Genomic DNA, 26,731 nt, shown 5'->3' on the forward strand with positions numbered 1-26,731 from the left:
TGCCTCAGAGACCAGAAGTGCCATCAGCTCTGTGGCCTCTGAAGGCCCCCTGCCACCTCACTCCCTGCACGGCAAGGCTGACAAAACTGAAGCTGGATAGTGGCTGTGCTCTTAGGCACCTGACAACTACTTGAAGCCTCAGTCCCCCATCAGTAGAAATCCACATCCTTGTCCAGATGTGAGAAAACAAGTGAACACGGTTCAGTCAAGAGACTGAAGTTCTTTCTCTTCTACCAGTCAAACTCCAGGAAGGGCTGGGACCTCCAGGAGGCATGGGGCACTGTCTGTCATGCAGCATTGCAGCAGCATACCTGCCATGTTGAGCTCTGTGAGGGAGTAACGAGTGGAAGACCCGACAGCGGTGAGTAGATTGGAGGACTGATCTGTCAGGTGGCTGCAGTGACTGAGGTCGAGTCGAGACAGGAGGGGCATGTGGCGAATGATGAGGCGAAGCGTGGCATCTGTGATGTCAAGGCCTGCCAGCCGGAAGTCGGTCATGTTCCGGAGCTTGCTGCGATTGTCCTGACCTGCACAGGCAAGAAAAGAGCCTAGATCAAAACTCGTAACTCTAGCCCAGCTCCAAAGCTGCAGGCAGCTTTAGCTCCTTGCTGGCCAGGCCCCCTTGCAGGGGTTAAGCAGAACTGCCAACACCAGAGAGTGAGCAGTGTGTGGGGGCAGTTTCTAGGAAACCAGACATTTTTTTTCTTCCCAGCTGCTAGATTATTCCTTACTTACACAGCAAAAGGGTATGTGTGGAATGCTCCTCCCCTTCCCACACTCCTACATTTTTGTAGACCATCACGCAAGCAGCTTTTAATGTTCCACCTCAACCATGAAGCCTTCCCAGACTTCCTCAGGCTTATACTCGCTGGACCCCAAACTCCACTGACCCACAAAACGGACTTACTCCTTTGTTTGTAGGTAGTTACCTGGCTGTAAATAGTTAACCTGCACGTGTACATAGTCCATCATTCTGTTCTCAATCTGCACTCTTCTGTTCTTCCACAGCATCACTTCTGGGACTACCTTAGCTTCTGAGGACAGTCTGTCGAAAGACAAAGCTCCCCCAAGACAAGCACAGAGAAGTCAGGCCCAGAGCATACCTGGTTTATCAGCCGGTGGAGTCAGCAAGTCCCGAATTTGAGGGTCCTTGATTCCTACTGCCCACCGAAGATCAAGAGTCCTGAGAAGGGGGCAGCTGGAGGTGCTGAGGGCAGAGACTGCAGACCAGGAACAGCCCGCTAGGAGGAGGTCTTTTAGTCCTGCAATGGAAGGAAACAGAGACAGGCAATAATAATACACTCTATCAGCACATCCAAAGCCTCAACTTCCAGCTGATCGGACCAAGGGAAATGGATTCCCAGTCTAACAGGAGAGAGAGACTATGTCCTAACCTTATTCTAGTAATTCAGCTCAAAGATTTCTATGGTCTCCTCTATTACATCTTCTAGCTTTAGCGGTAAAACTCATTGCTTAGTTCCTACCAGAGCAATGTAAGTGGGAGTGACTTCCTGTCTTTCCAAGACCTCAAAATGCTCAAGGGAACAAGCCCTTAAAAGGGACTGACCAAGGCAACAACTTACTCAAATTTCCTCCTCAGTGGCTATGCTGAGAAACCTACAGGGCTGGCAGCAGCACCTGATCCATTCTCTTCATTGCCTAGGGCAGTGATTGGCCTGCCAGTTGAGTGGCGCCCTGGGGAGAGGCAGTTAAGGTGGCCCCTGATAAATCTCTTGCTAAGCAGAAAGGTAACAATGACACAGGACTGCTGCCCTAAGTTGCCATAAAGCATTTCTAAGAAGCACTGCCAACAACTCAGCTTTCCCTGCCTGCTCCTGGGCCTCTGCAAGGATGGCACAGGGCTGCTCACCTGGCAGCCTATTGACGAGCCACGTCAGTTGTTTTTTGGAGATGTTGGTCCAACTGAGGTCGAGGCTAACTGGCTGCCTCTTGATGATGCCACTGAGAGCCTGGGGTACAATAGCCTTACACCTACTCAAGTCAATTTTTGTCCAGAGTCTCTTGTCGCAGCACCTGTGACAGAAGCAAAGAGAACTAGCTGTCAATAACCTGATACCCTTGTCAGAGGAGCTCCCATCACAGGCTGCTGGAGGCTTGTGGAAAAAGCAGTGCACCTGGAGGGTCACCCTCCCTAGGTTCTTCTACAAGCACACAAGGATGACGCCTGCCATTGTTTTGTCTCAGAGAAGAGGGCTTGTCCTCTACGGCAACCCTATAGGTTAAGTAGTGGATAACTTGACCAGTTCACCCTGATTTACTATGGATAGGCTGAGAACACAGCACGCTTATTAGGGACACATAGCAAACAATATACTCTAACCTCTCATTTGCATTAAAATGGTATGGCTCCCACCAAAGTGTATATAAGGGAGCTTTAAAAAATTTGACTTCTTACTGCCTGAAGCTACTAGGCTTGCCTCCATTCTCTCCCTTGTCAGTCACTCCCGGCTGCCTGAGAAGCAGGGTGCTACTTGGCACATGTGAAGTTCATCCTGCCTTAAGCTCTAGAAAGAGCCCATTGCTGTATCTGGCCGAAAGAGGCTCTTTATTATCAGGCCTGGAGTCTTCTCCCACCCTTGGGTTTCTGCCTCAGTGTTATCTTTACATTTTCTAGCCAGTCCAGACCAGAACTGAAAGGAAGAGGCCTGCCTTTCCACTGCAATCTACAAGTCCACAGGCCACAAACAGCACTGCAACATGCAGGCTTCTGTTTAATATTTTACAGCCCTCACCTCCCAGCGGCTCAGAGTCTGGCTGGCAGGGGAAGGGGAGACGGCACATAATGGGAGTCTTATGTGGCTCAGTCTGGAAACCAAAGGTTAGAGCCAGGCAGGCTCACTAGCCCTATGAAGAGAAATGTTAGGAGAATTTGGGTAGGTCACATATTAATTCAGATTTGGGAAATAAACTTGTGTTTGTGAAGAATGGGGTCTTTATTTAAAGACTGAAAAAATTTCACCAATGGCACATGAAACTTCTATGGCAGAAACAAGCTGCTTACAATAGAGCAGTGGATCTCAAACTTTAACATGTATTAGAATCCCCTGGAAGAGAATTTGTTAAAAACATTGCCTGGCCCACTCCCAGAGGTTCTGATTCAGGAATTCTGAAATGGACCCTGAGAGCCTGCATTTCTAAAAAGGTCCCACATGATGCCACTGGTCTGGGCATCACACTTTGAGAACTACTATTAACAGGGTCTGACTCAGATAGAAAGGATATGTCCTAGGGTCCAGGAGCTTGGGAAAAACAATGCCCTATGGAAATCTTTGTTCATCACCTTTAGGGATTTTTTCCCCTAAGTGTCTTAATCTTCAATTTGAGAAGAAATGGTAGGTCTCATTAAGAAAGACAACTAAGTTTCAGGAAGCTTCAAAACTGAACCCTACTTGCTGGAGAAAGGAATTCTGGTCCAGGTTTGGTGGATGAGAATTAAAACTGTGGGAAATTATGAGCACCTTCAAATTTTTGAAGAGCATGTCCACCTCTCTCAGATGGAGAAGTAATTGAGGCAGGAGCTTAACGGTAGTCATCTGTGTCACCAGCACCGGAGAGTGACTGGCACATCACAGGCTCTCAACAAATGCGTGTCGAGTTCAGGTGACTTGGGGAGAAAACTCATGACTCTGAAGTTTTAGCACAAACTGTACAACCCCATCCTCCAAATCAGTTTCCACGGCTCAGTAAAACGAGAGATGGGAAAGTATGGAGCAGGGAGAGGAAGCAAAGGGCCAAATTTCCCTGATGACACCAGTAGGCACAACTGGCCACACCTTTAACAGGACCCACTGTCTGGGAAACAGACTGGGTTGATTCAATCTTTTAGAACCTGACAAGCCTCCAGATGCCAAGACGCATGCTGTTCTTAGGGAAAACCTGCCACCTACTCCCGTACCCCTATTCCTGATCCCTGTATCCCTGCTCACCATTTATACCACGTCTTGCACACTCGCATACATTCACAAAGTTCTCTGCGGCTGAGGTAGCGGAAGACAGACATCCAGACCTCCCGCTGCATCCAGCTTTCGTCTCCATCCTGAGCCCAACTGCCCCGGCCATTCAGCCTGGCTGCACCCCCCTCCTCTGCACTGTCATCTTCCTCCTCCTCCTCCTCCTCTTCCTCCTCCTCTCCCCCCAGCCCCTCCTCATCCCCACGCTGGGGGGTTCGGGCTGGGCAGTGCTGCACTAGCACACGGGGGGAATGGCGAAGGTTGGCAGAGGAGGCCGTGATGGCCTGCAGCTTGGGCACAATGGATGTCCCGTGGAGCTCTTTGGTGGGCCTCTGTAGCGTGACAGTGAGGTACGATCCCCGGATCTTGGCTTTCTCAACTTCAGACAGCTCCTTTTTGCCGCTGGGATTGTTCTCCTTTTCCCGTACCATGGTGCGCTCTGTGGCCTGCAGCCGCAGCAACTGCCGCCGTTTGAAGCGCTCATCGCGGCTGGCACTGTGGTGGTCGCTGGGGCCAGCCCCAGGGGATGACCGAGTCACCATACCCCGGGGGGAAACCGGGTCATGGATGAGCTGTAGCATGGAAGTGGGTGAGTGAGGCGGGGGTGTGAGGGGCTCGTCGCAGCTCCGCAGGGGCCGCAGGACTTTGGCTTGCACGGCTTCTTCATCACTCTCTTCCATTTTCCGCTTCTGCAAAACAGGCCCGAAACAGCCACGTCAGCACCTCCTTTCTTCAAAACTCTTCAATTTACAGGGTGAGCCTCACTGTTGCTCTCAGGGGACTACAAGCAAGACAGATCACTGCTTTTCTACGGGGAAAGGGGCAACTGCATGCTACAGGGTGGTCATCTCCTCAGAGTCTGCAATCTGAACTCTGCCAGGATCAGCAACTGAACTCATGTCTGTGCTAGAGAAAGCTGATTACAGAACAAAACCCTTAAAATAGGTCACCTGAGAAATCTACCTGTGACAAAAAGGTTTGTGTCCAAGTACAGAAGAGTGGGATCCAGATTTGGGCCACATGATTCCATTAGCCCACCTATTCAACTCATCTCCCAATTCTGGATCATAATTCCCTAGGTAAAGATATCCTTTAAAGAGGCCACAACTCTACCCCTACGCAATCTGAGCATTTTAAGTTCTGTCTCTAATTTAGCTCTTTCACCCAAGAGATGCTTCTGGTGGAAGAAAGAGATGCTAGTGGTGGAAGAAAAGCAGCCTACATGTACTGTTTGGATTAGGATGCAGAATCTGACAGCAGTAAACACCAGGACTTTAGCTCTGCCAGTGTCTGAGCTTGACTCTACCACGCTGCTTCTTCCACTCAGCACCCCACCCAATCCCTGGAGACCAACTGCACGTAAGAGAGAAAGCAGAGAAAGAGAACCTCTGTGAGAAACGGCACTGCTCCCAGAGGAATCTGCTCAGGATGAAAATGAGGAATTCAGGTTTGGTGAAGCCAACATTCCACAAAGGACCACAACCTCATCCTATGCCACTTGTGCTCTCCAGTTGCCTGTCCCTTCCTGGAGCCCACCTTGGCTATGTTGTGATGAAGCCTAACCAACGGGTTCCACTAGGTTTCACAGCAGTAGTTCAGATTTTCCTTAAGGAGACATTTCATGTCCCTAAGCATCAGTCCTGCTCCCTTTTCTCCTCACATTCTTAGAGCACTATGGTTGGAAGAGAATGACCACCTTTTGGGTGCTTGTTTTTACAATGCATTAGAAGGTGGTACTAAAATATAGCACCTGCCAACTCATCTGCTACAGCAGGGGAGCAAGCCCCCATCACCACCACTACCACTGAAGACACTGTAAAAGCTGCTAGTGTAAGAACTTGGAATACGAAGAACGTTAGCACTCATAACCTCTAGAAATCCTTGCCCTCGAAGATATGTAGACTGAAAATTCAACTACCTCAGTGCTCAAGCGGGAAGAAACAGAAAGAAGACAAGGAAACTTGTCTCCATTCCTGCACAGTACGCTTGGAGGAGACCACTGGGGCCTGGTGACTGACACTAGGCCAGCTGCCTCCTCTAAATGTGCCCTTAGCAGGTCTTGTCTTGCTCACCCAAGTAACCAGACTTTTGGCCCTTTGACGTTACTGGTGACCACTGGACCAGAAAATGCAGCTTCTTGGGGCCAAGGTCATGGCACTGGTCCCCTCTAGGGGACGGGCTGCCTCTGTAGGACACATTTGGGCACATGGGCAGGGCTTTCTTTGAGACCACAAAGGTGAAGATGACAAAAATGTGAACCTGCTTAACTGGAAACTCCAGTACACCACTGCATTTACCAGCTGCCTCAGGTCACTGCCTCCCCTCAAGTTGCATTCCTCAGGAGCAACCCTGCTCACCTCATTTCCCTCTTTAAACAGCCCAGCTGTGGTTCCTCTTTCTCTAGGGCCCCAGAGTGTAAAAGGACCTCAGGAATCTGCAGACCCCAAGGGGAACAACATTCAATAATACACAAAAACAAACATTAAAAACTCAAACAAAAGAAAAACAATTAACCAAAGGAAAAAAAAAGATATCAAATAAAACAAAAAATAATCTCCCTGGATCAGAAAAACCATGTGAATAAAGTTGCAAAGGCAATTGTTAGCCATCTTCTAAGCTTTATGCTTCCTTTCTTCTCGTAGTGCAAGTCTGGATCAAGTCCCCTTACCTGGGCTTTCTCTGAGCTGTCCTCCTGGTAGCACTTTGGACACTCCCAGCAGTTTGGCAATTCCTCATTAAGCAATCCCTCTCCATCCATCTACAGGCAGAGAGGGTTAAAATAGGTGTTAAAAATCCGTCTCATTAAAAAAAAAAAACAAAAAACTTAAGCCTCCTTTATCAAACAATAACACAGCCACATGGTTGGGAAGAACCTGGAAGAATTACCCATTCCTAAACACATTGGTCCATAGAAGAGAAAAACCGAGAGCCATCTGGCCTCTTTCCCAGCCACTGGGAAACTGGCCACCCTCACTCTTGGTTACTTGATCAAAGTTAGGCTCCAGGAGGAGATTCCCAAGAGTCTGGGTCAACATCAGGTCTCTTCTCCTGACACATATATACTCCTGAGGGTCTCATGCCACTTTATGACAGGAATGGTGCCAGACCTGAACTTGACTATTGGGCATAGTAGTTATGACTGCTTGGGTTCAGAGACTAGTGACCTATTCTCTGTGATGCAATGTTCTCAGCCGTAAAGTGGGGATAAATAAAAATACCCATCTTAGAGGGTGGTGGTGAGGATTAAATGAATTACATACTATGTAAAGTGTTTAGAAAAATGCCTGGCATATAGTAAACAGTATTAAATAGTATTAACTGTTATCATCATCATGGAGATAACACCCTATTTTATTGATTCTAAGATGCATATTTTTCACATTTATTTATTTATTTATTTGTGAGGAAGATCGGCCCTGAGCTAACATCTGCCAATCCTCCTCTTTTTGCTGAGGAAGACTGGCCCTGGGCTAACATCCATGCCCATCTTCTTCCACTTTACATGGGACGCCGCCACAGCATGGCTTGCCAAGCGGTGCGCGCCCAGGATCCGAACTGGTGAATCCCGGGCCGCCGCAGCGGAGCACGCGCACTTAACGGCTTGTGCCACTGGGCCAGCCCAATATTTTTCGCATTTAAATCCTTCTGAAATTGGGCTGCTTATCACAATTGACAGTGTCTTATAATCAGTCACCCAGGTGGCAGTCATGACATAGGTGACACCTCTGGGAGGACAAAGAATGTACCAGCACCAATGCCCTTTAGATTTAAAGAAATATGAAGAAATGGGGTAGATCCCACTTCAAAGGTTGTCTTAAAGATTAAACAAGAGAATGCATGTAAAACAGTGGTTCTCCACCCTGGCTGCACATTAGAATCACTTGGGGAGCTTTTGAACACACCTAGGCCCAGGATCCATGCTAGAAGAGTTGACTCAACTTCTGAGGTTGAAGTCTGACCTTCCTCATTACTTTTTGGAAAGCTCCTCAGGTGTGCACTGAGCCTGATACAGACTGAGCACTCATTACATTTTAGCTGATAGTATTATTCTCACTATATTTCAGGAACTAATATCCAGAGATACAACGAAGTATGTAGCAGAGATGCTTAAAGGCACGAGGCATTCCAAAACAGATCAGGCAGTTCCATGACGGCCTGGGGACTTCAAACACACTATCTAAAAGCCAGACTATAACCTCCACGTGGGCAGGAACCGGGACTATCTTGTGTACTGGTCTAGCCTCAGGGTTTAGGCACAGTGCCTGACACACAGGAAAGGCATTTGAATCAAGGGCAGATGTTAGACTACTATATGACCCATAGCTGATGGCCCACAGTAGGGATGCTGGCAGCCTCTTGTGATAGATGTCCCACTCTCTTCTGCTCCACTCAGTTATCTTTAGACACTCTATCAGCTGAGACCTCAGGGACCCCGTAGGCCTCTCCTTACCTGAAGGCAGCCAGGATGAACAATCTCGTTGCAGATACAGCATTCCATGAGTTTCTTCTCAAAGTCCTGTGTCTCCTCATTTTGATCTACCTCGCCACAGAGGGAACACGTGACTGAGTGAGGCAGTCTGGGCTACAAGAGGACAAAGACAGAAACCAAGAAAAGAGCAAACTTAGATCCTTATCATTTCAGCTTCCCTTTAACTGAAAATGGGCGATTTGGTTCCTGCAATTCTCCAGTAAACACTTAGGGAGCATGGAGACCGGGTGGAGAGGAGAGGTTTTGGCTGGAAAAATGGCTGAAGAAGAACATGGGGAAAATCAACTAGCTGGGAAGTAGAGACCAACAGAGGTCAGTTTATTTTCAGTTGGCCTGTCCTTGGCTTCACAGGTTCTTCCTTTCTAATCCACTTAAAGAGGGGACAGATGGCAGTAATTTGCCCTTCAAATGCTGGTCTCTCATTTGAAAAGTGGGTAAGGCCGAAAGATTAAATTAAATCATTTTTAGTACTAGATACCTTCCTTCTGAACCCAGGAAGAAAAGGGACAAAAAGAAGAAAGCCAAAAAGAGAGCATAATTTTTTCTCTCCAACTCTGAAGTCTCTATAACTCTATTCTATGTGTATTTCTGTCCCTTTGGCACCACCACCCCTCACCCAAATTCTTTACCCAGCAGATCACTCACTGCCAAGCACTGCCGGAGGACACAGGACTGCTTCATGCGACCAGGCCCCCCAAACTTCTTCATGTCCCTGCAGTAGTGGCAAACACCACATTCTCCCTGCACACAGGCTTTGCATTTTCGACATCGCACTCGCCTCCGCCTGGCTCCTGACACTATGGGGGAGGCAGCAGCTGGCCTCACAGGTGTTAATCGTGGAGCTGGTTTCATAGTGTGAGGCTTTGTGATGGGGATGGTAGGAACCCGCACCTTTGGCCGGGTGGGGAATTTAAGCTGGAAAGAGAAAGCAGAGAGGTCAAATATATCAGGTAGCTATAAGGAATGGAAAGGGTAGAAGATTACATGGCTTGGCAAACTATGGCCTTTGGGCAAATCTGCCCACTGCCTGTTTCTGTAAACAAAATTTTACTGGAACACAACCATGCTTATTTGTTTATGTATTGTCTATGTATTGTCTATGTATTGTCTATGTGCAATGTCAGAATTGAGAAGTTTCGACAGAGACTCTACGGCCTGCAAAACCATAACTATTGATTATCTTTATTTATTATATTTATTATCTACCTATTATTACCTTTACAGAAAAAGCCTGCCAATCCCTCAGGCTACTACTTCAGCCACATCCCTCTCATTCTGCTGAGCTGTAAGATTCCCCCCTCCCTGAAGCTTTCTATGTACCAAAGTCACTCCAGGGGCCCTCCAGTATTTCCTTACCCTGAATATCACTACTCAGAACAGAAGACAGTAAACTGTTGGAGGGTGAGATGTTTATTTCTTTATTACTCTGAATCCAAGCACACAATCTGGTACAGGGCAGACACCACAACAATACTGAAGTGTGAGATAACTCTCTCGGGTCTATGATTATAATTTCAGCACTCAGATTTACCCCGCTAGTGATCTTTTCAAGAACAAGGACTAAGTCTTCTACTCCTTTAATTTCCCACTGTGCCTTAAACACTTTTCTGACACAAAACACGCAATGGCCAAAATGACTAAACTGTTTTGAGGCAGTCCCACGTGGCCTCTGCTTGGGACTGCTTAGGACTCCTCTACCTAGGAAGGAGGAGGTGCTTCTTTAAAGACATCTTCCAGCTACACACCTGTATATTCTGCTTAAACACTCCTGGAATGTGATGGCTCTGCAAGTTTCAGCTGCGGAACACCAAAGAAGGGCCTAATTTATTTGCCGGACTTATGGCTAAGATAAGAATGTTATCATTTATTTTATTTAATAAATAACCTCGATGAAGGACAATATGTAAAAAAATTATACAGGACCTAACTGAAGAGGCATGAAAATTCATAACTGACAATTTATTAGCTAATGGGTAATTCCTTTCTTCTCTTCAATTTGATACTGAAAAGTCCAAATTAAGGGGAATCTTGAGAGTGTGGTCTCCAACACAGAAACACTTTGGCCTTTTAAATATATATGTGATTATTTTAACTAGTTTTAAATCATATCTGTGAAAATAATTGAGTAACTGGGCCAGGGCAGGAACTGATCCATGAACAAACGCACACCTTGCCATCCCAACCTGGAGGCAGGTCTCCTAGTTTGACAGTCCTGTTAAGAGAGTCACCTCCAAAGACAGCCCGTTACCCTAACCTAAGAGTCAACCCAGAACTGAGTAATGATTTTCTGTCTGTCTATATTAATCCACCAAAAGCTGTCTGCCTCTGGTTGTTCTTTTTCTTCCTGTAATGATAACGGTCACCCAGCAAAATGCTTCAGCAGCCTGAAGATCAAGAAGAATAGTTTCTTACCTTATCCCTTTTTGGCCACTGTACTATAGGGACTCCAGTGAGGGCTAACTTGGGATCGCTGTTGGCAAGCTCCTCCAGCAAGATCTAAGGGTAGGGTAGGAGAGAAGAGGGAAAAAAGGCAGGGCACAGTGAACAAAGAGCCAACCACTCCCAAAAATACCCAGACCTAGCCTCAGCCCCACAAGCACAAGGGCAAGAGCAGGCCAGCAACTGCCTGTAGTTTCCCTTCAGAGAGACTCACTGCAAAACAAGGACATCGAAGACCAAAGAGAAAACTCCAATTAGTGCAGCACTATCAATACTTCAGATTTACCTGTGCTCCCAAGCCCGTGCTGTGTACTCACTGTACTGTTAACACTTATGCAGAAGCAACTCACTCCTGGGGCAACCAGTGTTGTCACACAGTTCTATACACGACAGTAAACTTTCTATCACTCCTTTGCTTTTCTATACCAGTTAATGAATATTACTGAATAGTAAGTTTGCCTTCATTTTGCAGATGTCAGCAAGGTGGCAAAAAAAAAGATTAGCTAATACTGAATTAATAATATGAACAGCAGAGTCTTAATGTCTTGATTCAACCCAGGGCTCTGTTCTTCTAAGGCTGATTACAGAAATCTCAATCTCAAATCCCTCTCTCTTACACTTACTTACTTACTTATACACACAGACACACACACACACACACACACACACACACGGTCAATTATTTGCCTTTATTCCTATAAAAGGAGCAGGAACAATCTTAAAGGGCAATAGTTCTCATCGCTTTAACCAATCTAGTTTGAATGACTTAATGAACAATGCTACGGTAAGAAACTGCCACTTGAGTGAATCACATTGGTTGAGTGTTATTTTGAAACAAACCTTTTATGTTTTAGGCAGAAATTTCTGAATCTCAAACCTTCTAGCAGAATGAAATCCCTCTTGCTCTGACCTCATGAGTCCTGAAGCAACAGCAAGAGCAAAAGAACACAAATCCAGGAGATAAATTACATGATCCCTTCCTGGTTTCTTTAGGTGTGTACAGGATGTTAACTGTTTCAGCGAAAACTAAACTTTGATCCTGGACAGGTCAGCATGCCCGGGCCATCTTTAATAATCATTCGCATAATCCTGTGGACTCTGGATCTAGACACCAGGACTTTTGAAGCATGAGGCATTTCTCTACCAAGCAATCTCATACCAAGCAATTTCATCCTTCACCTAAGGATCATGCTCCAAATCCCAGTCAGGACTCAGAAAGACCCTTTAACTCATACCCATGAAGCTCCTCCACAAAGATCCCCTCTGCCAAGTCTCCAGATGCCTCTCACCCTCCCCGCAAACTGATTTCATTTGCAGCCGTTTTATTTACTTCCAGTTGCTATGGCATCCTATTCTGGAGCCTCCTGTTAGCACCACACTGCGTGGGGGTGAAGAGGCGGGGTGCGGTGCCACGTGGGACTAGGCTCTGGTACGGGCTCCTAATCTCCCTAGGGTGAAAAATTCAGGTCCATTCAGAATGAGTGCTAGGGAGCGCACAGCTCCCCTCCCCCACTTCGCACTGCCGAGGAGCAGGACTCTGCCCATTTCCTCTGCCTAAGAGCACTGAGCTGTCCACAAACAGGGACTTTCCACTTTCAGCAAACCAGACGGCACAGAAAGATCCGCGATTGTTAAGAGTAGAAAAGGAGCCTAACTGTCCACCCGAAGCAGTCTAATTCTACCTGAAAGATTCTGTGGGGGGTAGGAAGGGTAGTGGAGAAACTGTGTCTGCGTGGAGGTGGCGGGGGCAGCTGTTCACATATACACGACTCAGTTCCTGGGGTCTGTGTGGGTGTGGAGGGAAACGCAGATTTCCTTCCAAGCCTTATTTCACTGGGGCCATACAACCAAGCACGCCCTGCTTTCATCAAAAAAGGCAGACTCCAGCTGAGGCCCTTCAAGAAACCATATAAAGAAGCCACCACCCTTCACCAGAGGGGGTTTGGGACGGGGAGCGGGGGTGGAGTGCGGAAAGGCTGACGCCTATCTAGGCTCCTGGCATTCGGGAGAACATTCAAACACAAGCCCACACCCCGCACATCACAGGAAGGGGAATAGAACAGTGGCGGCTGGGCAGAGAAGGGAAAAGGATTCCCAAAAGCCAAGCGACCTGATTCAAAAGCACATCCCACCAGGTGAGGTTGTGAACAAGTGCAGTGACGCTCACTCAACAGAGTCACCTAAGCATTGTCCTGGGCTGGCCCCGGGCAGTTCTTCTGTCTCTCTGCCAGGACAAAGTCCCCACAGTTACGCACACCCCACACCAGAAAGGGTTTGCCGCCCGCCCGCCTGACCTTGTGTTTCTGGTCGCTCTGGAGCTGCCGAGGCTCTTGGCTGAAGTTTCCCCAGCGTCTTTGTTTTGTTTTCCGTACTGGAAGTTGTGCTGAAGGAGTTAGGTTTTCCGCCTCTAGGAAAATCCCGATTTACTTGAAAATTCTGGAATCTCCCAGAGTACATACGGCAGGGCAGTCCGGCTATAACCCTTCAGGCAACCCAGAGAGAGCAGCGTGCAGTGCGCTGAGCTCCTTCTCAAGCCCTTCAGCTCAGCCGCGGCTTCCTGTGCCTGCGAACAATGCTGCTGCGTCACCCACATGCAGCTCCCAGAAATGCTTTGCAACGGAAGATGGCAGGAGGGGGAGCTGAGCTCGAGTGAGCGAGTCAGGCAGAGGGCCCAGCCGTCCTGCTGCAGAGTCGGGAGGGGGTGTGCTCGGCAACCGCTCTCTTCTCGCTGATTGGAGGAGAGCCTGCCCGGGGAGGTGAGCTGGGCCGCGCCCCCGCCTTCTCCCTCCCACCACCACTGCAATAGGAGAACCCGGGGCCGGCCCCTGAGGGCTCTGCTGGCCGACTTAGGAAGGCGCCAGCGAAAGGGAAGGCTTTAACCCATTCTGCATCTGGTCCTGCATTTGTCCTTGTCTCAGTCCACACCCTTCCCCTCAGGGTCACTTCGTATTGTTACAGCCAGTGCTCTCTCGCGCTGACTGCACACACACTTTTCTCCCCGTTCTCAGGAAAACATCATCGAGTGGCCCGAAGTTCAGTCTCGATGCTGCCAGGCACCGGAGCTGAGCGCCTCAGGAGTTACCTGCTTCACCTGAACCTCACACTGCCGCTCTCCCAGGCCCAGAATCCAGAACCAGCATACATGTTTCCAGAAAAACCTTCAGGAATGATACATTTCAACCAATATTGAGATAGTCAATACAATATGTCTGTTTAATATCAACTACTTCTACAACAGATGCCTGCCTCTGCTTACGACTGGAAGCTCCACCACCGTAGCAGAAACGCCTAGGCAGCTCTTCTAGCAGTTCCACTATGACCAAGTCAAGCTAGCTGAGGGGCGAGCTCAGGTCAAGGTGCTTTACTCTCTTGCCTTGGAACCAGCTGCAGGGAGCCAGGGAATGCGCATCTGCCAACTCCACATCTGCTGGTCTCCTGGGACCATAACTTATTATGCTGACTCTGCCCCTCAGACTACCCCACCCTCAGGACACAGCACTCCTGTACATTTCCTATTCTAGTCTATTCTAGTCGTTTGTTTTGCCTGCCTCATTCTTGATATTCCCTAGATGAAGCAGCCAGCCCTGCATCCTGTCAAACACCTTGATGTCACTTCTGACAGCCACTCGAGTGACGCATGTCACTCACTCTCCATACACCAATCCACGGCCAGGGTGAAGCTCAGACTGAACAGGCACTCTCTCAGGCTAGGTGTACCAGGCTAGGTTGAGTTCAGATTTATGTAATTTTTAGACTCTCACAAATGTAACTTGGACCTTTTGGATATTACAGAAGCTGCTTTGAAATAAACCTCTGAGGCCATGAAGAACCTAGCTCTTACCACTGGAAACATTCTTATTTATTTCCAGGACAGTTGTTTCAGTGAGTTTCTGGTGCACAGTCAGTAGCCTAACAGGCTTTCTTGGGGGCGGGGGCTTTGCTGCCAGGGGTGGCATATTTTAATTTTTATAGTAGTTTACCACAGAAAGGAGGGACTTTTGTGCTCTTAGGCTGAGCTCTTCCTGGAAATGTTTATATGGTCATTCTAATCCTAAACCCCTCGTTTGCACTTTATCTTAAGACTCAGAGTGCAATCAACCTATTATGTTTGAAAAACTTCCCTTAACAGTGAGAGGTCTTCTTGGAAAATTCTTATTTTGGTCTTAGTGCTATCTAACCTAGAGGGATGATAAAGTATGAATACTTAAGAGAAATACATTATTCCCAAAGTACAAGTGCAAGCTGCAGCAAGCGCAAATTCTAGAGGCCACCAGGAAAGGGCAACACCCAGACAGGGCACCAGGAAATTCACTCCAAGTAGGTTTCCAAATCACAAATTAAACAAGGCCTTTTTTCTCCTATTAACTTAGAATAAAAGACAGGCAACAAAGATCAGAATTGACATTACATGACATGACATGTCATTACATGACATTACATAATACAGGAATATAATGAAAATATTTTAAAGAATTACATCTATTTTAACCTAACCTTATATACCTCGTAGCCAAATTCAATTACTTAAAACTTGCTACTCAGTAAGAATGTGTGAATTTTTACAAATATCTTGTCAGTAAAAACCGCAAATGAAGTTTTATTTCTACAGGTTGCTTTTTTTCCCCCCCTAATCTGACTTAATGGATTAAGATCTAATTATACTGGGTCCACTACCAGTTCTTCTCTTCATTAGTGTCAGAATCATCCCCAAAGTGTCAGATGAAGAAAATTTCTGGTTAGTGTTTCTGTATTTATTTGAAACCATAACTCTCTGCTTCAGTCCCTTCATACTCATGGGATGGAGCCTAGTATAAATTTTTAAATCATAGTTAAAAACTAAAATGTTAGAATCTTAGATCAGGGCAGTGGTACTCTATTACACTACAAAGATCAATTTTGAAATTTATAAGCTGAGAGCTTTTACCATTTATATAATGTTGTAGTAGTCAATTTGTATTATCTAACAGGAAAGATTATTAACTGGTGAATTAAGAAGACTGGCACCTCCTTCCCTCAGGACAGAATCTACCACCTGCCCTCAGTGCTGGCTCAGCGCCCAGTGTCCCGGGCAGCACCTGTACACCTGGAACGCACTTACTTTCTTAGCCCACTTACATGCCTCTCCATCAGTGGATGGTACACCCCTTGAGGGCTTGGTCCACGGTATGTTTGCATATTTACCCCAACACTCAGCCTGGTTCCTGGCAGGCACTATGCAGAGTGGTGAAATAAATGAATTTCATAGATTTGTAACATCTAATTTTTTTTCTGTAATAATGATACTGTTTATTAAGTACTTTACTAACATTTTACATTTTCATTAATTTTCACAACCACCCCACTGAAGTAGATATTATTTTACAGAGGAGAAAATAGGCTTTCATAGATCTCGTATCTTGCCCAAAAGTCACATGTTTGCTAAGCTTATCAAATGTTTTAGAGAAAACAGGAAAGTAGAATAATATTCAACAATACTGAATTTGTTTCATTAAGTGGGTTGGGTAGCTAAAAATATTGATATATTAAAAGCTTCTTTATATATATATAAAAAGCTTCTTTATTACCAAAATAAATAGTAACAAAACAATAAGGTCTCATTAAAAACTCAGAGTCTTGTGGCTGACGTCCACCACGTTGCTGCGACCCTACGTTGCTGCGACCCTGTCAGCAGTCGATGTGCCCTCTCCAGCCCCTCCTGCATGCACGCACATACAGAGACTCTTTTTCTCACGTGAATGGGATTGTACTATATACACATTGCTCCAGGTCTTGCTTCTTTATTCAACATCTATCAAGGACACAACTTCTCAATTTTAGAAATCCAAGAATATCTCACAGTAGGAGAGAATTCCATCCTACCTTTTAGTAAACTTTTAGGAGTCAAGGTTACCCACACCTCTCCCAAAAAGGACTTTACGCATACTGATTACTTCCCCCTGAACTTTACCAATAATCAACACTTTTTAATGCCCCATTTTTCATCTAATCCCCTTCCAATTCTACATTCTTTCTTCAACACTGTAGAACTTAACATCTTAGAATCTTCAAAGCTCCTTTACCATATCACTAAAATTGATTTTTCTTCCAGGCAATATGTAATTATGGATATCTCATCTCACCTCTTCTGCTAGTTATTTGTGAGAGCCATACAGGCTACACGAAACAATTCTTCTCTCTGCAGGAAGGGTAAACCCTGGGCTTGCTTTTGTCCTCCACTGCAGTGTAGCCTTCTGTGCTACAAGCACCAAGTTCTCCAGCACTGCAGTCTCCAGCTGTGCAGTGATTCGGCACCTACTCAATCCAATGCTTTTTTTTCTTTTGGGTGATGCTCAGATTCTTGAAGTAGTCAAGCTCTAAACTCACTATTATCTGAAGCTCAGATTAAACCCAGCTGGTCAAATGTAGGAATAATTACTCCATTCGATCTTAAGTGAAAGTGTCTGCAGAGCTGGCATCTAAATCTGCTGTCTTCTGATAACAGCTGCATTTTGACTATGGTATTGGGTAAACAAGAGAAGGTGTGGTGCGGACAAGCCCCTGCAGGGAGAATTCAAACACTGTCAGCCTATGCAGTCATCCTACTGGCCACTAGTTCCTCATGCTCTGGTCTCTATGCCACTCTCTCTTAGCCAGTGATGGCAGCCATGTTTTTCATGATTCTGGATAAACACAGGAAGCTCTCTCTAGACACTTTTCATAATGCTAAGTACGAGTCTCTTCTTAACTCATTCCCCTCCTTGCTGCCTCCTTTTACTCTGCTTAATATTTGACCAAAATCTTTCTACATTTTCCCCTACCACTCTGCCTCTTCAAATATCTCTATTTAACTACTTTAGTTAAGGGTATTTGTGTATTTCTATCATGACACTTGACCGTGTACAACCGATTAGTGGATTATAAAAGGCTTCCTAAACAACCGGATTCAGTGGAGTCAAATCCTTTAGGACCGAAAAGATATTTTTCTTTTTCATGAATTAGAAATACAGATACCCAGGCCAAAAGAATGTTGGTGAGATATAAACTTAGAAATCTTTCTTCTTAGGGTTTCTAAAGGCAATTATACAAGTTAATAAGTCCCCAAAGTCACAATTTAATGTTTCCCATATGCATCCATGATGGAATATCTACATAAAAAAGAAACTTTTGGGGCCAGCCCAGTGGCATAGTGGTTAAGTTTGGTGCACTCCACTTTGGTGGCCCAGGTTCCCAGGTTCGGATCCTGGGCGCGGACATACATCACTCGTCAAGCCATGCTATGGCAGTGGCCCACATATAAAATAGAAGATTGGCACAGATGTTGGCTCGGGGCCAATCTTCCTCACCCCCCACCCCCAAAAAAAAAGAAAAGAAAAGAAAAAAGAAACTTCTGTAGAAAAAAAGAAAGATGTGAAGATGTTATACTCAAACTCGCAAGAAAATATAATTATATGTCTTATTACAATGGAAAAGAAAAAATTTAAATGTCCTTTGCTCATTCAAGGGTGGGAAAGGAGTTTGGGATCTAGTTTGTGAGTCTGGAAAAGTATGGCTAAGTTTGTTTTGCTGTATGCACATTAATCATTACAGAAATACGACCACACCTACCTGCAAACTTTGTCATTTCCTCCCCTAAATACAAACCACAAAGATACCACCTGCTTCTTCTAGAACAAACCTTATAAAACCAAACTATAAAATCAACTGTCTAGCTTCTGTCACTACAGGAGAGGACCAACTTCACCAGGTTACAACCCCTATTTAGCCTCTTTAATTTTTCACGTTTTCACTGATGCATAAACAGTAAGATATAATTAAAATGTCAATTGTAAAAAGAAAAAAAAGGTCAGGTCCTATTCCCAGACTTTGGAATTCTTTCCTGAGGTGGCTAGCAGAAGGTAGGGAGCCTCTCAACTGGTTAGTGGCGGCTGAGGAAAAACCTGAACCAGGAATCAGGGATGGAAAAGACCTACTATGAGATACTAGCCTACCTTCCTTAAGGTCACATAAAATTACTGCCCATGAATTCTTCTGTGGCTTAAAATAATCTATATGACAGGTTCTAAAAATAACACGACAAATTGTGAACTAGCTTTCTAATACACATACCCAATGCCCTGTACCCAAAACATAGTTCCAAACACTGACTTAAAAAGAAAATTGTGGGCCAGCTCCGTGGCTTAGTGGTTAAGTGCGCGTGCTCCGCTGCTGGCGGCCGGGGTTCGGATCCCGGGCGCACACCAACGCACCGCTTCTCCAGCCATGCTGAGGCCGCGTCCCACATACAGCAACTAGAAGGCTGTGCAGCTATGACGCACAACTATCTACTGGGGCTTCGGGGGAAAAAAATAAATAAGTTAAAAAAAAAAAAAAATCAAAAAGAAAATTGTTATTCCCAGCTTCATGCTTTTTGGTGTTCATATTAATGGTTACTTATGAGGAGAGACATAAAAGAACTTTGTCCAGTTCAGACAGCTCAAATCTGGATTCCTTAAAAATAAATTCATTTCCTTGAGACCAATACATGAAGGCTGGGCTAGGGTCTGAAGATTACTAATGCTGGGAGACCTCTTGAAAAAGAAGAAAAATAGACAACATGAAGAAACCTGAGATAGCAACAGGATGGATCATGTTTAAAATGACAATTTTCTCAGAAGTTACCCCAATGTTTTTAAGTCTTAACACTTATATTTGAAAGTAAATTTAATACTTAATACTTAAATTTGAAAGTAAATATGCTAAACCTATTCAACATAACCCAACATAGAGCAATTTCTTTCCTCTCACTCTGCTTGGGGTGAGACTGCTAGAGACTGTTACCGGCCACTTATGTTCTAAAACATGCCGCTTTATCTGAGGGTAACTTGTTTAAAGTAATATTTCTTAACACAAATACCTTCTCAGGTTCTCCTTTATTTTTAGGGTCAGCCTGAAATCTGTGTTTTTAGGACTAAATTTAAGTCCTAACTGAATATACAAACATTAGTATTTTCATAACAGGGACCTAACCTCACTTTAGGAACTGAAACACTGTGCAGCACACACACACACACACACACACACACACATTAACTTCTCTCTGGTTGAACCAGAGATTATCCAAAATTTCTGTACTTTCTCTCTTGGAATCTACAAACTGACTGCCCTAGCCAGATCAGTAGCTGTCACATAACATAACCAGCGCTTACCTTCACATCAGCAATGAGAGCGTCTTCGTCTTCTATCCCTGTGGGGACACATTTCTTGTGCAGTGGCAGAGACTCCAACTTATCTACAAGGCAGCGAAGGCCTTCAAGCTCAAAATGGGTAAGATGCACCTGCCTGTCCTTTCGGGGGCTACACTGGGGATCCCACACTTGGCCATTGTGGGTGCCACGGCTAGAGTCAGAGGATGAGTCCCCAGACAAGGTTTTCTTCAGACTTGGAAGACTTCGGCAGGTTTTGCCCAGTCCATCATAATCCAGGTTGACCCCATTGGCAACAGGGCTAGTGAGGACAGAGCGCCTACTGCTCAAGCGCCGGGGTTCTCGATCCATTGCTTCCTCATCTCCATTTCCGGACTCCAGCCCATTTAACTCTAAATCTGCCAGTATGAAGAAAACATGTAGTAAGAACATGCCACTTCGCCATGTGATCAATGAGAGAAATAGGTAGCATGGGAGGGGCTTTGAGGTTATAAATGATGAAGTCGTCACATTTTAAAAATGGTCTCTCTTCTTATTCCAACCCATTTGTCTACTGTTGAAAATCAGTAAAGATAGGATCCTGAGCTAGCAGGACAACTGAGGTAAAGGTCAATTGGATTTTCAAAAGATTCAGAAGGGCCCAGTCTTTGAACTGTGTCCTAGAAATAAGTTACCTATGAAAATTAGCTTTAAGTTCAAACTTCAATTTGGGATTATGATTTCATTATCTTCATAAAAAGTAGACAGTATAAAGCACATATATTTAAAAAGTAGTTTTGTTCAAAGTTTTGGTCATAAAATTAAGCTTTGAAACTAAAATCCTAGCAACACAGCTAAAAAAACAAAGTGTATATTTTTTAAAAGGAAGATTTTGATAGCCAAAACAAATTGAAAATAAAAGTTTTAATGAAAGAATTTTTAAATGTTCATTGGTCTTTAATTATGAAAGTAATACATTTTACTATTAATAATTTATAAAATACAGGAAGGTGCAAAACAAATAAATGTCATCCCTTATCCCTCCACCACCCTTGTATAACAACTCAACAGTGTGATAGATTATCTTTCTGTCTTTTTCTATGCATATGTGCTTGACTATGATTGGATGAATTTTTAAATAAAATTGAAATCATGCTGTATGTACAATTCTGTATTCTGCTTTCATGTATTGGATGAGCATTTTTTATCTTCAAATGAGAAAATGAACTATCCTCAGTGGAAAATGCTAAAGCAAAAAGTATCTTGCTTGGATTGAAGACTCCATGAAACATGTGACCACAGGATATTACAATGTTGGCTCCTCTCCACTTTAAGACATGGAACAACCTAAAAATGTATAACTGAAACCATCCAATAAAATAGTTCTCTTGATAGAAGTTGAGGAAACATTAAAGCACAGAGGTTAAGAATATAGATTTTAGAGTCTTACCAACCTGGTTCAAGCTATAGCTTTCCCACTTATTAACTATAAGATCATGAACAAGTTTTTTAATCTCCTTGAACCTTAATATTCCCATTATTTATAAAATGAGAATAATAATACCTACCTCACAGGTAATAATAAGAACTTAATGCATATGAACTGCTTAGTACAGTGCCTAGAATACAGTAAGAGTTATTCTCATGATACATTCCTAGTTTTTATTGTGCCAAAGACCATTCTTTACACAATAAAATATATTAGATAACTGATCATCTTTCTTGAGGAGCTAAGTACTAACTCAAAGATAAGATCCAGAGTATTTCATTTAGCCTACTAATTCACATCTGGGTCAGAGATCAGCTGTAACAGTGTTCAACTCCAATGAATGAATTCAGTACTTCCAATTAGGTAAGTAAAAAGATAAAAAATAAAAACAAAGCTATTGAGTAACAGCCTACTGAACATTCCTGGCCTCACCCTCAGTCCTGCAGGGTGTCCTGAAAGTTCATGCAGGCAGAACACTTACCCATGCTGAGGGACTCTTTCTGAAATTCCTTAGTTAGGTGAGAGCGGTTGGTTATACAGTACACATAACGTTCCAACACGTACCAACACATCTCATAGTAGAACGGATATCGGAACTTATTTGGAACCTACACAGGGAGAAAATAATGAGAACAGCAAGCTGGCAACAATTTTCAAGGAGATAAAAAGACAAACTAAATCACTTCAAATAATTAACCCATGAAAAACTCTCTCTAGTTGACCTACAAACCTAGGTTGGCATTTGGAGCAAGAATTTAAGTGGAGGGCCAGCCCCATGGCTTAGCGGTTAAGTGCTTGAGCTCTGCTACTGGCGGCCTGGGTTCGGATCCCGGGCGTGCACCGACGCACCGCTTCTCTGGCCATGCTGAGGCCGCGTCCCACATACAGCAACTAGAAGGATGTGCAACTATGACATACAACTATCTACTGGGGCTTTGGGGAAAAAAAGGAGGAGGATTGGCATTAGATGTTAGCTCAGAGCTGGTCTTCCTCAGCAAAAAAAAGAGGAGGATTAGCATGGATGTTAGCTCAGGGCTGATCTTCCTCACAAAAAAACAAAAAAAAAGGAATTTAAGTGGATCTGTCAACCTATAAAATGTTGGTGTTGGGAAACAATCACTGAAGATAAAAGGTACTTGGAAAGACCATTTAGAACCACCAAGAAGCTATCTTGGTTGAGTGGAAAAGCATCAAAAAGAAGTTTTGGGACAGAGAATAAAATGGTAGAGTAAGACATGATATACTTAATTGAGAAAATTGTTTTAGGGATCTTAGGATACAAAAACACGCCAAGCACTCTTCCCTTTACTATAGTTTTACCCTGAATCAGAAGGCCATGGAACAAAGACTCTAATGGCAAAACAGGACATGAGACAAAGCTATATGATTTTATTATGTCCTTACATATATGAAAGTATAATTAGAGACTCATTCTCAAGCTATGTCCAGTCTAGGACACGAGACTGAGTATTTTCCCCACTAGCAACTCTTAGCTTGCCTGTTTCAAACTTTGTAGTTTGCCAAGATGGTATGTCCACAAATCAGATTACTGTTCCACATGGCCTAATTAGCCTCTGGTCTTTAGTTTTCTTTCCATTCTCCCCAAGAGTAGCGTGAAATTATTCCAGCTGAATACTAATAAAAAGAATTGCGCTTTAGATCTACCATAGTTGAGGAAAAGGCAAATCAACAGGGGTTAAAGCAGTGAGGAAGACCAACAATGGGGACTATCCTAAACATATTTTGCTGTCTTTTTTTAGAAAGGCCATCTTTCAAAAGGATAAGCCAAACAATACTTTTAAGATTGTTTTGAATATGCAACTCCAGAGAATGTTCCCATCTCCTTTTCAAAGCTCCATGTCAGGCAGTCCTCTTGAATCAAAATATCTGGATGGGAGTCCCGTTTCTTTTTTTTCTGAGGAAGATTCGCCCTGACCTAACATCTGTTGCCAATCTTCCTCTCTTTTTTGCTTGAGGAAGATGGTCCCTGAGCTAACATCTGTACCAATCTTCCTCTATTTTGTATGTGGGTCAATGCCACAGCACAGCTGATGAGTAGTGTAGGCCTGTGCTCGGGATCCGAACCCGGGCCAGCAAAGCAGAGCGTGCCCAACTTAACCACTATGCCACAGGGCCGGCCCTGGGAGTCCCTTTTCAAAACCCTTCACCAGGTCACAGGGCATCACTGTGGAATGAGATCACTCTCCTCATCACAAGGCAGGAGAGGCACATCCTTTTCATTAGCTTTCTAATGCAGATGAGCCAGGCTCTGAATCTTATGTGGCTACAGCTTTAACAACTACAAGAGGTTTCTCCTCCCTTATTTAAAAGTCAAAGTCAAATTAGGGCCGGCCCCACGGCTTAGCGGTTAAGTGTGTGCGCTCCACTGCTGGCAGCCCGGGTTCCGATCCAGGGCGTGCACTAACGCACTGCCTGTCAGGCCATGCTGTGGTGGCGTCCCACATAAAGTAGAGGAAGATTGGCACAGATGTTAGCTCAGGGCCAGTCTTCCTCAGCAAAAAGAGGAGGATTGGCATGGATGTTATCTCAGGGCTGATCTTCCTCACACACACACAAAAAAAGTCAAATTAATTTACTTCTGGTAAGGTGGGGGTGGGGGTGGGAGTGGGGCCACAAGAATTAATAGATACTTGCTTCCCCCAAATTAAATGTAATACACTGGGCCTCTCTGCTGGCCTTTTAAGTGTATCAACACTTTTCTGGAAGGGTCTTTATTAAAAGTTCAGGAGAACTCAAAATTCTAAAGCCCTCTGGGACTTTGTTGAGAGCTGAGTAACACTGACAGAAAAAAAAAAAAGCAACCAAAATATAAAATAGGGCATTAAACTTGATTTTTTCACTTGGAACTCATCAGACTGTATTAATAACAGCCAAGATATCATACACCCAACCTGCCCCATTACATTTTACCTATGCTGCTAGACACCACAGAATATCTAAATTTTTAAGACTAGGTTAGAATTTTTTGAAAAAAAAAAAAAAATTTTAAATCCTCATTACGAAATTATGACACCTTTAAGCACTATCAGGAGAATAATTACTAACACTCAAGTTTAAATAGTATATTTCTATACACTAGCAGGGCAAAAGTAACCAAAACATTGCCTTAAATTCATAACACACTTTATATTTCTTTTGTAAAGAATTCTCCACACATTCTCTCTTAAATTAAACTTTATAAGTTTATAGAAATTAGTAACATATTAAATGGATGCCAGATTGGTATTGGCACATAAAAGATTGGTAGAGAAAGCAATAAAAAAATCACTCTGTGTGTACGTATATAGGGGACCCAATGCAATTTACAGAAACACAGAAGGGTTCCTTATTCGGAATGAAAGAATTAAGCTATACCTAGGAAAAAATGAAATAATATGATGGTTAGATACTGAAATTTGACATTTTCTGATGAACATAGTCTAAAAAATTCGATACATAAATCAAGATCAGTTATCATCAGTTTAACCAGTCTGCAGGAAACTTTTCATGCAGAGATAAGGTGCTCATTTTACCTATGCTCCTGAATATATTTTCTCTTTCTTCCCCCAAACTAGCAACCAATTAAACCAGGGATATAATAGTAATTTTTAGCCAAAAAAAGGGGAATGCTTTCTAAAAACTAATTTTCAGATCGAATCTTACAGAAGGTAGCTGGTATTACCTGTTAGAATAATTTTGAGTTAAACAAAAGTAGTATTTTACTATGAAATTATGTCATTTTTCTCTTTTGAAATATTTTAACTATTATTACAACTTCAAACTTACTAAGCTACTTACTGTCTTTTGTAGTTTCATTACTCTTAACAAGCAGAAATTCACTTTTATAAAATTTATTTATAAAGCTCTGCGTCCTCTTAATTCTACTAATAGGGCAATCCCTGTCACTCCAACAATACTGATCTTGTGTGTAAGATCAACCGTAGCTCTTAATAAAAATAAATGTTTCAAAATAAGTACACCAAAATGGTTAACTGACCATGTTCATAGTAAATAGGTCAATGACCATTCCTTCTACAGTTGTGAATTCTTCATTAATTGCTATTTTTTAATTTTGAAAATTTGAAAATCCACCAAAAAGTTTCAAGAGTAGTACCAGGAACACTTCTACAGATTCACGGGCTATTAACATTTCCCCACATTTGCTAATCTCTATTCATATACACTGTTATTATTTTGCTGAACTACTTGAGGGCAAGTTGTGAACATTACATCCCTTAAATACTCTATACTCTAATTGCTGTTTAATGTCAATACCATTTATACTTTAATCACATATAATTCAGCCCTTACCAACTAGGGTTCTGCTAAAGAATTAAGCCCTATTTCTCTAAGGCACCGGTCAGCTGGCAAACAGCAGCTAGAGAATTTAGTTTGCTGCCTGTTTTTGTAAGGCTTGTGAGCCCTACATCTTTAATGTGCTTTTTACATTTTTAAACGGCTGGAAAAAAAACTAAGAGAAGATTTTGTGACGGGGAAAATTATATGAAATTTAAATTTCGGTGTCCATAAATAAAATTTTACTCGAGCCATGCTCATTTGTTTCAGTATTTCATTCTACGAGGCGGAGTTAAGTACTTGTGACAGATACTATATGGCCCACGAAGCCTAAAATATTTACTATCTAGTTCTTTACAGAAAAAGTCTGCCAACTCTTGCCTTAAGGTACTCGCTGCATGTAATGAACTAACTTTTTTCCTACAGTACATCCAGAATGGTATCAGCTATGTACTATCCTAGAGAAAACTGAGAAAATAAGACACACAAGTCATTTTCTACAGGGCTTAATTCTCTCATGGAACCCCAGTTGAGAAAGGCAGTAGACACATTTATATATTAAAGTACAATAGTTCGAGTATTAGCTAGCAATCAGAGTAAAGATACATGACTTTTTAAAGTGGTGAACCCGGAGCTGATAAATCTCATTACACCAAATTATTCTAAGAGCATAAAAATGAAACACACATTATGTTTATCTTTAACACACATTATCTTTTGGTAATCAAAAGACTACCAAATGTCCTTCTCTAGCCCTACAAATATCCACGATGCCAAGGACCCCAAAGAACTGGAGTCCCCAAACCAAGCATGTAGATCGTGGTAAAATTTTTTTCTCAGTGTTCCTGAAATGTGAACACTGTATTTTAATCCAAAGAAAAACTGAAGTTTTGAAAAGAACTATTAA

General features: G+C 43.5%; 1 protein-coding gene across 2 annotated transcripts in view; it reads right to left on the reverse strand.

The window, feature by feature from the left end:
- The window catches only part of KDM2A (lysine demethylase 2A), a 97,923-nt gene that overhangs the window by 3,199 nt on the left and 67,993 nt on the right, over window positions 1–26,731 (reverse strand). For both annotated transcript variants that reach the window (XM_087422570.1, XM_004437692.3), the window contains exons 11-20: window positions 22,010–22,136; window positions 20,064–20,458; window positions 10,873–10,956; window positions 9,106–9,375; window positions 8,422–8,553; window positions 6,640–6,729; window positions 3,948–4,660; window positions 1,871–2,034; window positions 1,104–1,262; window positions 312–527 (exon numbers count right to left, since the gene is read on the reverse strand). In XM_087422570.1, the coding sequence (XP_087278696.1) occupies window positions 312–527; window positions 1,104–1,262; window positions 1,871–2,034; window positions 3,948–4,660; window positions 6,640–6,729; window positions 8,422–8,553; window positions 9,106–9,375; window positions 10,873–10,956; window positions 20,064–20,458; window positions 22,010–22,136 (2,350 nt within the window). The remainder of the gene's footprint in view (window positions 1–311; window positions 528–1,103; window positions 1,263–1,870; window positions 2,035–3,947; window positions 4,661–6,639; window positions 6,730–8,421; window positions 8,554–9,105; window positions 9,376–10,872; window positions 10,957–20,063; window positions 20,459–22,009; window positions 22,137–26,731) is intronic.

This window comes from Ceratotherium simum, chromosome 34, assembly GCF_057802395.1.
Source record: "Ceratotherium simum simum isolate JZ-2026a chromosome 34, ASM5780239v1, whole genome shotgun sequence".
NCBI classification, from domain to species: Eukaryota; Metazoa; Chordata; class Mammalia; order Perissodactyla; family Rhinocerotidae; genus Ceratotherium; species Ceratotherium simum.